At 41.3% G+C, this 13,250-nt stretch overlaps 1 protein-coding gene across 4 annotated transcripts in view; it reads right to left on the reverse strand.

The window, feature by feature from the left end:
* Positions 1 to 13,250, reverse strand: part of zfyve26 (zinc finger, FYVE domain containing 26) — a 58,127-nt gene that overhangs the window by 38,401 nt on the left and 6,476 nt on the right. For 3 of the 4 annotated variants that reach the window (XM_057858814.1, XM_057858816.1, XM_057858813.1), the window contains exons 6-15: positions 12,311 to 12,644; positions 12,112 to 12,236; positions 7,868 to 8,032; positions 7,705 to 7,793; positions 7,377 to 7,522; positions 7,099 to 7,296; positions 5,592 to 6,110; positions 4,008 to 4,091; positions 1,935 to 2,020; positions 1,616 to 1,859 (exon numbers count right to left, since the gene is read on the reverse strand). In XM_057858814.1, coding sequence (XP_057714797.1) covers positions 1,616 to 1,859; positions 1,935 to 2,020; positions 4,008 to 4,091; positions 5,592 to 6,110; positions 7,099 to 7,296; positions 7,377 to 7,522; positions 7,705 to 7,793; positions 7,868 to 8,032; positions 12,112 to 12,236; positions 12,311 to 12,644 — 1,990 coding nt within the window. The remainder of the gene's footprint in view (positions 1 to 1,615; positions 1,860 to 1,934; positions 2,021 to 4,007; positions 4,092 to 5,591; positions 6,111 to 7,098; positions 7,297 to 7,376; positions 7,523 to 7,704; positions 7,794 to 7,867; positions 8,033 to 12,111; positions 12,237 to 12,310; positions 12,645 to 13,250) is intronic. The other variant, XM_057858815.1, reaches the window with a different exon arrangement.

The following is a 13,250-nucleotide window of genomic DNA, read 5'->3' on the forward strand; positions in this document are numbered from 1 at the left end:
TCGCTCGCCCTCTTTCTTCCTCTTTGCTCAATCTGACAATGCCGGTCACATTGAAATAACAGCGGCCCCCTTGGGGGTGCCAGTAACAACCGCTTGCATCGCGAGCGCCGGCCATTCTACTTGACTTTACTTTACTTTATTGAAACTTTAACCCGTCGACGGTATGTTTTGCCCGTCGACGCATTTACGTCATCGATGACGTCGACAACGTCCACTAGTCGGGACAGCTCTAGTCAACAGATATGCAATACACAAACAATACACTGATATTTTTTATTTGAAAACGAGAAATGACATAAGTCATTATCCGTTTTCTGATTTTGAATTCTAAAACAAGAAATGAAATCAGTCGTTATTCGGTTTCCGATTTTGGATTCTAAAACAGATATGGAAGGAACGAATGATACACGGATATTGCAAGGCTAAACTCAAATCTAATCAGACTAAAACAAATTTAATGAAACTCAAACACATACTAATCAAAATAAAAACAAGACTAGCAAAAACGAACCTAAACCAAAAGTAAGTAAACCGATTATCGTAATTTCCCGAATATAACGCGCACTTTTTTTCCCCAAAATCAACTTGTAAACTCATGGTGCGCATTATAAACGGGTACATGGATGGAGACAGAAATATATATGTATTACATATATATATAAACCGATTTTTTTTCATTGACACGGCCACGTTGTGTTGAAGAAACGTATGCGGCGACCCGTTGCCGACCATTACGGTACGTGACGTCACCGTTTTGTTTCGGTAATACTTCACTCTAATCGGCTGAATGATTTCGTCTGTGTTAAATTCTGCTTTTTTCACTCTTCATAAAGCACAGAATTTAGTTTCTTGAACTCATTTGAGTCGACGTTTATTGCAGCTCCGCAATTCGGACCATAACAAATGTAAGGACACACACTTCCTGTGTCCGTCAACTATATCGGTCCCTCGGGAAACTCAAACCCAAATAACAATAGTTCCTTCTTGTTACTGTCGTGTTGACAGCTATGAGCTCTCACGGTTTTCCGACTTACGTTCTCACTTTCATTTTACCGTATCAATCCATGGAAGAAACATTTATTCATCATGAGGAAACGAGCAAGTTATACAGCAGCCTTTAAAAGAAAAGTCACATCTGTTTTGTTTTCTCCTAGATTCTGGTAAGTTGGAGAAGTTGTCAAATCATATTATTACTGTAAATATTGTCAGTTTACGGTAGCGTTTTGAACTACCAATGTGCTATGCTTGTGCTGTGTTTCACCAGTCAGTAAAATGACATCTCTGTATCTGTACACAAGCTCTGTTTTCTTCTAAAATTAGGGTGCGCGTTATAAACGGGTACAATAATTTTCCCTAGATTTTACAAGTAAATTTGGGGTGCGCATTATACACGGGTGCGCCTTATATTCGGGAAATTACGGTATATGTAAAGAAAAATATAAATATACAAAATAAAGTTCACTAAAGTTATATAAAGTTATGTATAGTTCACTAAAGCTGATTAAAAGCCTATTTTGATAAACGCCAAGAAAACCAGAAGAAAGCCAAAACTAAACTGGTAATGTGATTCACCATATCCATATATTGGCAACATCATCAGATACACACGGCATACCTGCTGCTGCGGCGTTTCCAATAGCCTGGAGGGTGGATAGTCCGCTGCTGCCCAGTCGGCTGCGAGCTGCCCCGCCAACCGAACCCGTGCACAGGCCCTCTGAGGACGACGAAGACGATGACATTGACTGGCTCTCCATCTTCTGCTCCACCTGGCCAAGTTCAGCCAGGATTTCCTTATAACGCTCCATAAAGGCCAGCTCGCCGCAGGATGCCGATGCCTCAAGGTCGAACACCAGTGACACCTTCGGAACATTTAGCAAATTAAAAGAACAAAGAACGTTTTGGGTGTCGTCAACAGTGCTAGCCGCCTTAGAAACCTGATGGGCCTCCATGAAGTTACCGCACCGGATGCAGGATACGAGGAGAGACTCCGGAGGTGACAACATGGCGGGGATCAGCCAGTCTAGATTCGCGTGGCATTAGAGAAAAACAAAAGCTAATTTACCATTCAGTGTTTTGTCGGAGCCTGAGCTGCGTTAGCAATGCTAACGGTAGCTAATGCCTCCATAGTTTTAGTGAGAAAAGACCACCTTTATTATGATGATGATGATGATGATAATGATGACCCTTTTTTTATTTCGAGCATGCACAAAAAAAAACAGAAACAGAGTATAATCTGTTTATCTGGCCAACGTGAGTGATACAATTAGACTTCCCACAAAATAACTCCATAAACATCTTAAGGACTTTCTTCCTCTTCTAACCCACATTCAAGTTGAGTCGCAACTGTATTTTGCCTCCAAAAACTTAGTGTATCATATTAATGTATATGACCTGTTATTTTCCATAATTCAGTGATTTTAACAGGTTTCAACTGCCATCGAAAACCATTAAAATTTTGATTTTAATACCAATGTCAATAATTAGGGAACTTTGTGAGTCTTAATATTACTCTTTGTATACCTTTTAGCCTTTTACCTTTTAATTAGTGCGAAAAAATTATGACAGAGATGTATTTAATTGCCTCGTATGGCATACAGGGCTTCCCTTGTCCTCCCTTTTGGAGTTGCACCTGAATGCAACATACAACAGTGATTTTGTGATTCCTGCTGCATTGAAAGCTTGAGCTGAGGTAAAATTACTATTTTACCTCAGTATCTCAAATGCTATCAACTCAAATTGTAGACACCAGTGCCACCATATTAATTTACATTGGTAAAAAACAGGGAAGTAGTCAATTTAATTCAATTGTTGTCGTTTGTGTGAGCATGCTTGGGGTTACTCGCTTACCATGTTTGTAGTTGTTGGATAATGGATAACATTACTATCAACCAGGGGTCGCGTTAACCGGAAATTTTCCGTCGTTGACCGGTTTTTTAAAACGGTGACGGAAAAAACTGAAGTCCGTCAGTCATTTTGACAGGTTGCAATTCACACCCCAGACCACAGGGTGGCGAGTTAGCATATTAATTGGCTATTGTCTCTCTTAATGTATGACGTCGTTGGCTATTCTATCAGAATATTGTAGTGTAACCGGGGTCTGGTGGCGGCACCGTGATTGACACATCAACGCGAGGTTCTTATTGGTGCACCCGGTGTGCCAGCGCGTCATCCAATTGATGGACAAGACTGCCGCCTGTGTATAGACCCCAATCACATGACGTCACAACTCCGCCCCCCTGACCGGAGCCGCCATATTGTGTGTCAGCCCGTCATGTTTATACATTACCGCTACGTACATGCCTCCTATTACGGCGTGTTTTCCTGCTCGTTAATATTAATAATCAAAATGGTGAAGGCGTGTGTGGCGGTTGGTTGCTGTAACAGAGAAGATAGACGGAGAGACTTGAAGTTCTACCGTATTCTGAGAGACGCGAAGATGAGAGCGAGATGGACTGCTGTAATTCGACAAGAAATCTGAGCACCAAACGATCACCACAGACTATGTAGTAGTCTTTTTATATCTGGTAAGATGCATTTAATATATATTTAGAAGATTTTGGGCTGACAACCACAATTAAGATCATTGTGTGACGTTGGTGATTGGGGTCTATATCGTTGCCTCCTTTTCTTTGGGGTCGGAGTTGTTCGCGGTAAGCAGAGTAAAAAGGGAGAAAAATACCACGACTTCCGTGTCTAATTTTTCGCCGCCAAGCAAGCGTTACAATATTAATTAAAAATGAATGGAAACTAAATACTATTGAATATGTCATCATTATCATTTTAAAAATTTAAGTGACGGGTAAAAATAGACTATGACCGGATTTTTATGACCCTGTCAGTCAAAATGACAGACAACGAAAATGTCTAGCGCAACCTCTGCTATCAACGTAGAAAATTTAATTACGGTGTGGTGTATGCTTGAGTTGGACGTTGCCATTTTTCTTTCCTCACTTAATGCCGCTAATAGGTTTCCGCCTATTTTTGTGTTGTGGAAATGGTCCCCTTACCTGAACTGGTGCTGATTCCATCTTGCTTCGCAATTGAGGCCAGTCTCCCACTTTTTTTGTTTTTCCTCCACCCCTCTGAACCTGCTAAAAAATTCAGTGAATAAAGTAAAATTAGTACTTGTTGAGTGCATTCGTGGAGATTAATGAGGGATCCAGGGGGGCTTAGCCCCCTTGGTTGGCGAAAATGTAATTGCATAGAATTGACTTTACAATATATGAATTGGAGGTGTTATACTTGTATAGCGCTTTTCCACCTTTCAAGGCCCTCAAAGTGCTTTACACTACATCGCCATCCACCTACTGGTGACGCAGCACCAGGAGCAACGTGGGGTTCAGTATCTTGCTCAAGGATACTTAGACGAGTTCATCAGGGCGAAGAATCGGACCCACAACCTCTGTGTTGGGGTACAACTACTCTACCAACTCCTCTACCACTGAGCCACGCCACCCCCAAAGTTAAGACTGCCAGTAAAATGTTGCCTATAAAAGTTGTTGTTCTGACAATTTTCAATACACTGATTTAGGAATGTTTCAACGCGCACTCACCATGTGTCGATGTCAACCGGCAGGATCAGACAAAACGACGTGGCCGATGGTAATCTAAGGTGTCAAATTGTCAATAAGTATGGTCAAGCAAACCGTGGTAATTCAGTCCAGACTCATGTTGTATGGTCAAATAACTAAACAAAAAATGCAATCTTCGCATCTTCAAACTTTCAAACAAAGCAATATACAGGTACTCTCAACTCTGCGGTCATCTATAACATACACGTGTGTTTGCATGCGGTTGAAAACTATATCCGCCAGCGTTCCCCACCTGTGCTGAGTAAGTCATTGATTTATACGTGCATAGTGGTGACGTCATCGCCCATATTGGCGCCACTGCCACATTACGTCACTCAACACAAAACTGCTCCAACAGTGGTAAAGCAATAAAACAAACAACATAAATTAATGAAATGAACAAAAAATATATATTTTTACAATGGGTCAAAATTGTTTTTCAAATAGATCATGTGACTAGCACCTTAGAGATGGTCATTTGCTTTGCATAGCCAAAAAAAAACACATCTGAGGAGAGAAAAGGCAAGATGGATATACTTTTTCAAACCTAAGCTTTCAAAAGCGACAACAACTATTGAGCGAGAACCAAGGATTAAGGATGAAGACCATGAAACACCGGAAAGCACCGCCAAAAGTTTGCTCCACTAAAGATGTTAGCCCTAAAAAATGCTGGGGAAACATGAAAAATGCTCATTTTCAATGTATTATAATAAATGTTGCTAGCTGGAATATTCAGTCAAAAAGGATGGGGTGCCTACTTCTCCACTAGGTAAGACAGAAAAACACGTGGTCACACACGCACCCACACCCACACCCACACCCACACACACACACACACACACACACACACACACACACACACAGCTGGGATGCCTGTATGTACGAGCATGGGCTAAGCTACTATCCGAGCATATATCTTGACACAATATTATTGCTGACACTGCGTTTTGGGGTCATCAACATTTTTGCCCCAAGGCCACAAAAATCAAACTATGGTTGGGTGTCAGTGTGGTATCTCACCGCTTCCGCTGCTGTGATTACTGGTGATGATCTGCAGCCTCCACTGCGCCTCAGCGGTGCGCTTGGACAACCTCTGCAGGCGAGCACCGAAGGTCCCGCTTGCCACGGAGCAACCTAGGCTCTCAGCCACCTCTGCCTCCCCGTAGAGCGCTCGACCCGTCTCCTGTCCCTCCTGCTGGCCCAACACGCACATGCCCTCCAAGCCCTCTTTGAGCAACTTTAAAAAACCCTCCAAGGCCATCACATCCGCCAGGAATCCCTCGCAGCCCTGGACGAGGTGTGACAGATCCGGGTCAGAGGGACGTGCACTCACGGGTTCCTCATCAGTCTGAGTCTCGATCGCCTTCGAGGCCGGGCTTCTTGCGGTCTCATCCTTGGGGCTTTGTGGAGCAAAGTCAGTGCTGGAGAGGAAAAGCAGCGAGAAGATGTTTTCCAGCAGCTCCAGGCGGAACAAGACAGGCACGGACTCCAAGTACAGTTGGCATTCGGACAGGTAGTGCTGAAACAGCGACTGGTAATCTAAAAGACATATCAAAGTCACTTAGAAACATTCATTCCACTAAGTGGGAGGAAAGGCGTTCTTTCTGTTGTGAAACACGTTAATGACACGGGGTGAAATGTTCCTCTCCATCCCTACATATGTCATTAAAGCGATTTTCAAAATGGACGTCAACTACAGCGATCCCTCGCTACTTTGTGCTTTAAACTTCGCGCCCTCAGTCCATCACGGATTTTTTTCCAAATAAAAAATAAATACAGATGAGCTATCCCAAGCCGATCACATAGTCTCCCTCTCCCACCTGCTGCTCTTTGTTGGTCAGGCAGTGCACTGTAGTTGCTTATTAAAGTTAACGATGATTGACAGATGTTTAATGTTTGCGCTTGCCACAGATGCTTAGAAGCCAAAGCTTCAAAGCACCACATGCATCAATCATCGTTTAACTTGTTAAACAGTTGCCGTGGCAACTCATTGTGTGAAAGTGAGCAGCTTAAGCGGATTGTGGACTCACTCAATGAAGCATTTAATAAAGACAAGCATTTTTCTTTATTCTTTATTATTTATTTATTTTACTTTATTCTTGTTTAAAAATAGCATTTTTGTACTTTATTCTTAAAAATAATTCTGTTGGACAGTAACTTGTTTAATTTTAGGCGCATTTGAAGTACATTTGAAGTGCCTAAAAACCATTGATAAAAACTATATATTAGATAAAAGTTTTTTAATTATACTTTGGGAAAAAATGTGAAAAAACATGTTTTATATGCATCTCTTTCCAATGCTAAATCTGAATAAATAAATAAATTTCGGGGGGGGGGGGGCTACTTCACGGTTTTTCACTTATAGAGGCGGGTTCTGGTCCCCATTAACCGCGAAAAACGAGGGATCACTGTATTTCATCATGTATTTCATGTCAATGAGGTACATACAGATGATACACATAAAAAAAAAAATAATAATAATAATGAAAAAAAAATCAGCCTAAATTCAACTATTCATGGCACAAACCTTCTGATGAAGTTGTGGCAAGGCTTGGCTCCGTCCCCTCCCAAGCGTCTTTTTGTCTCTTGGCTTGACACTGGCCGCATCCCACGCTCTTGTGGGCGTTGACGCATAGTGCGTAAATGGCATACTTCATGGCACAGAACCCGCGGAACAGAATGACGCTCCTTTGCGCCCCAGGACTCAAGATGGCCTCAGTGTCACCTGCAAGACAAAATTCTAAACGAGTTAATAAAAAGACATATTGCAGGTAGCAGAGCAATGAATACAGGTGGTGCACTGACTTCCTGGATTTGGCATTAGTTGGAGCAGATCAAGAATGCGTCGCTCTTCAAAGTGGGCCAGCGGTGTCAAAGTGTGCAAAATGTAGAGGGCTGAGTGATTTTCCAGACTGTGTAGCTGACCCAGCAACGCCTCTTTGGGAACACTACTGCACTCACAAAAACAATACTCATATTTAGAGATGCATTGAAAATTCGGTGTCACAAAACCTTTAGCTAAAGAGACTAAAAAAAAACAAAACGCTCTTTTCACAGACATTACGGAGCCTCTGATTAATTACATTTTTGGAATCAAGTCCCATCCTTATAAAAAAAAAAAAACACTACTTACGGATTGTTGTTTTTACACCACTCCAGTATCCCAAGCTGTGAGGACAAAAGGTTGGCAAAGTCCTGCAGGACTGAGTCATTGACTGACGGCTAAAAAAAAAAAAAAAAAAGACAAAATGTTAATCGAGCTGCGAGATCTTTCTAAAAGTGCGTTTGTTTCCAACCTGCTGGTGATGCAGGACGTCGAGCAGCACGTGAGCCGAGCTCAGACTACTGCACTGAGACCACCCCAGGAGCAGCAGCAGACGACAGAGAGGCCGGAACTCTGAGTGCAACATGTCCCTTAGCTGAGAAAACTCCTCATGTTTTATCAGGTCTAGCGCCGTAACCTACATAACAAGCACAACAAGGTCAAAACAAGCACCCGCTTTTAATCATAGAATTCTGAAATGATCTATAATACTGTAAAAATTACTCAGTTGAGAGTTGGGAATTATGAATTTCAGACTTCCAAAAAGGAAAAGTGCAAATTGGAATTCCTATCTCGAGATTTTGCGCTTCAATGCAGCCCGTTGTTAATAAATACGTTGTCTGAATACAGAGGACCCTCATGATACTAATGCTTCACCTTATGGGTTTTTCACAATACGAGCATCGTCTCGAGACAAAATGAGTCATTTTGTGAATTTTCACTATACGAACAACGGGCGAAATCCAGAAAAGCCTCTCTCTCGCTTGGTCTGTCGGAATGCCTTGGCATCCCATCAGATGCCATGCAAGCGCTCTCTTTCGCTATGACTCTCCAAAGGCCCTTTCACAAATACAGTGGGGCAAATAAGTATTTAGTCAACCACTAATTGTGCAAGTTCTCCCACTTGAAATATTAGAGAGGCCTGTAATTGTCAACATGGGTAAACCTCAACCATGAGGGACAGAAAGTTGGAAAAAAAAAAAAAAAAGAAAATCACATTGTCTGATTTTTAAAGAATTTATTTGCAAATCATGTTGGAAAATAAGTATTTGGTCAATAGCAAAAGTTCATCTCAATACTTTGTTATGTACCCTTTGTTGGCAATAACGGAGGCCAAACGTTTTCTGTAACTCTTCACAAGCTTTACACACTGTTGCTGCTATTTTGGTCCATTCCTCCATGCAGATCTCCTCCAGAGCAGTGATGTTTTGGGGCTGTCGTTGGGCAACACAGACTTTCAACTCCCTCCACAGATTTTCTATAGGGTTGAGATCTGGAGACTGGCTAAGCCACTCCAGGACCTTGAAATGCTTCTTACGAAGCCACTCCTTTGTTGCCCTGGCTGTGTGTTTGGGATCATTGTCATGCTGAAAGACCCAGCCAAGTCTCATCTTCAATGCCTTTGCTGATGGAAGGAGATTTTTACTCAAAATCTCTCGATACATTCATTCTTTCCTTTACACAGATCAGTCGTCCTGGTCCCTTTGCAGAAAAACAGCCCCAAAGCATGAGGTTTCCACCCCCATGCTTCACAGTGGGTATGGTGTTCTTCGGATGCAATTCAGTATTCTTTCTCCTCCAAACACGAGAACCTGTGTTTCTACCAAAAAGTTCTATTTTGGTTTCATCTGACCATAACACATTCTCCCAGTCCTCTTCTGGATCATCCAAATGCTCTCCAGCGAACCGCAGACGGGCCTGGACGTGTACTTTCTTCAGCAGGGGGACACGTCTGGCAGTGCAGGATTTGAGTCCCTGGTGGCGCATTGTGTTACTGATAGTAGTCTTTGTTACTGTGGTCCCAGCTCTCTGTAGATCATTCACTAGGTCCCCCCCGTGTGGTTCTGGGATTTTTGCTCACCGTTCCTGTTATCGTTTTGATGCCACGGGGTGAGATCTTGCATGGAGCCCCAGATCGAGGGAGATTATCAGTGGTCTTGTATGTCTTACATTTTCTAATAATTACTCCCACAGTTGATTTCTTTACATCAAGCGTTTTACCTATTGCAGATTCAGTCTTCCCAGCCTGGTGCAGGTCTACAATTTTGTCTCTGGTGTCCTTCGACAGCTCTTTGGTCTTGGCCATAGTGGAGTTTGGAGTGTGACTGACTGAAGTTGTGGACAGGTGTCTTTTATACTCATAATGAGTTAAAACAGGTGCCATTGATACAGGTAACGAGTGGAGCCTCGTTAGAATTCGTTAGAAGAAGTTAGACCTCTTTGACAGCCAGAAATCTTGCTTGTTTGTAGGTGACCAAATACTTATTTACCACTATAATATGGAAATAAATTCTTTAAAAATCAAACAATGTGATTTTCTGTTTTTTCCCTCCACATTCTTTCTCTCATGGTTGAGGTTTACCCATGTTGACAATTACAGGCCTCTCTAATCTTTTCAAGTAGGAGAACTTGCACAATTGGTGGTTGATTAAATACTTATTTACCCCACTGTACCTGGGTGTGAAAGCACGTGTTTGATTCCCCGGTCACTGTACAAAGGCTGATGACTTAAACAACGTATTAGCAAATTGGAATATCAGTATAATGTTAATTTAAATAAAGAAAAAATAAAGAAAACCAAATGAAATATTCTAAAGAAAAATAAATTGGCATGCTAATTAGCCACGTTATCGGCCTCGTTAACAAGCTTACATTACAGTATGTTTTACTACCACTAAACACGCTGGGTTAACTCTCGTAGCTAGTGGGAACCGTTCCTGAAAGTATTTACTAATGTTTAATTTTGTAGAAATGCAAAATCCCATTGGAGATATTGCCTTCTCTGGAAGCTACGTCCCTCAAGCATGTTTTACATGTCAGTTGGCCCTCCTCCTTTAAGCCGCGGCTGTTTGTAACTTTCCTGTACCCGAAGTATTCCCATATTAGCGACTTCATTTTCTTCAATGGGGGCAAAAGACCAGGTGTTTCATGTCCTCCAGCCAATGTGCAGCACAGCTGACGCACTGATATTGAGCAACAACTTGAAGGGTTGGGGTGAGCCTTGCATTTTTGGGACATAAAAATAAGCTAATACTAGAGGTGGGAATCTTTGGGCACCTAACGATTCGATTACCAGAGGCTACGATTCGATAATAAATCGATTATTGATTAACCCCCCCAAGCTATTAGCTGCTTTTAATGTTTCGTACATTAGTTACAAAAATTGTACAAAAAGCCTATCAGGCTTAAATAAACGACTATTTCAGTATCAAGTTAACAGTTCAAAACAGTAAATAAAATACTCAAGTCCGCATTCTGTATCAGCAGCTTTAAACTACATTCAATAAATCTAATGTTGTGTATCAACCGTTAAAGTTGTTAAAATTGCTCCCGTTATTCGATAATTTCCCTTCTGTCTACTTTCGACCTGTGAAAGTTTTAAAACTGTTTAAAAAAATAGATTCACGTCAAGATTTTGCCGAGTTAGGAGTATTTTAGATAAAAAGTTAATTAGGTTTGCATGGAAGGTTCTCTACAACAGCCTTCCAGAGAAGTCTATTGCTTTAGGATGGCTGCAGTTTACTAATGCCGGCAAGTCTGTCATTTAACATCTACTTTTCTATACATGTACAGTGTATCACAAAAGTGAGTACACCCCTCGCATTTCTGCAGATATTTAAGATCTTTTAATGGGACAACACTGACAAAATGACACTTTGACACAATGAAAAGTAGTCTGTGTGCAGCCCGCAAACAGTTTGCTGAAGACATGTGAACAAAGCACATGGATTACTGGAACCATGTCCTATGGTCTGATGAGACGGGCGTTCCTTCTTGTGTATAGTCTTCAAAAAACGCTTCCTCCTGGGGTGACAGCCATGCACACCAATCTGATGTAGAGTGCGGCGTAAGGTATATATATATCTCAATCTATTTGCTTTCTATTCCTCTTGTGCTTTATCTCCATTGCTGATTTCAATTATTATTAGTAGTAGTAGTATTTTTGTTGTTTTCTTTCTGTTCGTGATTAAATGCGATTTTTATCTATTATTTCATTTCCTGTTTCGATTGCCTTTGTTTTTATGTTCTATTGATTTAATGTGATTTTTATGATCTTCATGTGATGTAAAGCACTTTGAATTTCCTTGTGTTGAATTGTGCTATATAGATAAATTTGCCTTGCCTTACCTTAAAAATGATGAATGAAATTATTATTTTGGGGTGACATGGGCGTCATGGGAAGTGTTGCTCGCATTAACTGGAATTCCGTTATAACTTATTGAGAAAACCCATTCATAAGACGAGCACATTCACGTTACGAGCTTGGCCGTGTAATGGATTGCGCTCCTATCACGAGGGTGCACTGTATTCAGTTTATGAATGCCCCAAAATGCCATCACTATTTTGAATGGTCTAAAAAGTCTAAAGGTCACTTGTGGCAGCCCTAGAATACGCAAGCGTATACTGTAAATGATTATTTTTGCTTCCAATCCCAATTATAATATGCTCAGCCATCTTCTGTTTGGTATATGCCTTCCTCCCACAGAGGTGACCTACCAAGACCTGCTCCAGGAAGTGCTTCCCACTGCTGAGGCACTCAAAGTAGATCATCTTCCATGCGGACAACCGGTTGTGATGACAGCAAAGGCTGAGTGCCAGGTTCTCCGCCTCAGGCAGGTGAGCTGGAGATGATCAACAACAGGCTAGTAGTTTACAAAATGTTTTGCAACCGAACGGGAAGTCGTCTCAATGGCACCTTGTGTCTCAGGTGCGCCTCTCAGCAGGAAATCTCGCCGCAGCCTCAAAGCGACCGAGCAGTAGGCCGAGACCAGCGCATCGGACCGTGGCCGAAGCAGCGAGCTCAGGACCCTCTCCTCATTCAGGGGCCCATCTCTGGACGCCCACAGCGTCTCACACAACGCCTCCAATTGGTCGTTAACTCCGCCGGGATGCTGTGGCATTACAGCCAACACGGAGTAGATCTCCTCTTCCCACTCGTCTCGCAGCTCTGGACTTATCCCGGGCTTTCCTAGTTTGGTCAGTAGGTGGCGGATGAAGACATGCTGCAAGGGTGCATCGTCTATACTTGACTAGAAGATAAGCACGCAAAAAAATGACTCAGTTGGATAACAAACAACAACAAACAACCTACAGCATTAATTTTTTTGCGGTTAGTCAACTGATCGGTTCATATATAAATCACGCTCTTTACGGTTTGTATCACTAATATCAGAATATTTACTGTATTTTTTTTTTTTCTAAAAACCTTTCTTCATTAAAAATTTTTTTTAAAATTTAAGAAAGAGCTCAAGATTGCGTTTCAGTTTTTTTCCTTTGTATGTTATATTTTAAAATACTTTTTAAAATTAAAATAATTAGGTTAAAAAAATATATTTCCCTTTAATGCATAATCTATTATTTTTTAGTTTAACTTTTAAAAAATAAGTAAAACAGATCATATTGACTGTTTTTGTTTTTTGTTAGGTTTTATTAAATAAATATTTTAAAAAATCAAAGAACAATTTTTTTTTTTCTTCTGTTAAGTCTTTCCCTGCCATTCGTCCAATCCATTTCAAGTGCCAGCTCTTCCAGTCATTATTTCTTTTAGTGCTGCAACGATTAATCAATTAACTTGAGTAATTCGATTAGAAAAACCCTCCGAACCGAATTTTGCTGCTTCGAGTATTCGTTTAATT

The sequence above is a fragment of the Corythoichthys intestinalis genome, chromosome 15 (assembly GCF_030265065.1).
Source record: "Corythoichthys intestinalis isolate RoL2023-P3 chromosome 15, ASM3026506v1, whole genome shotgun sequence".
In the NCBI taxonomy this organism is placed as follows: Eukaryota; Metazoa; Chordata; class Actinopteri; order Syngnathiformes; family Syngnathidae; genus Corythoichthys; species Corythoichthys intestinalis.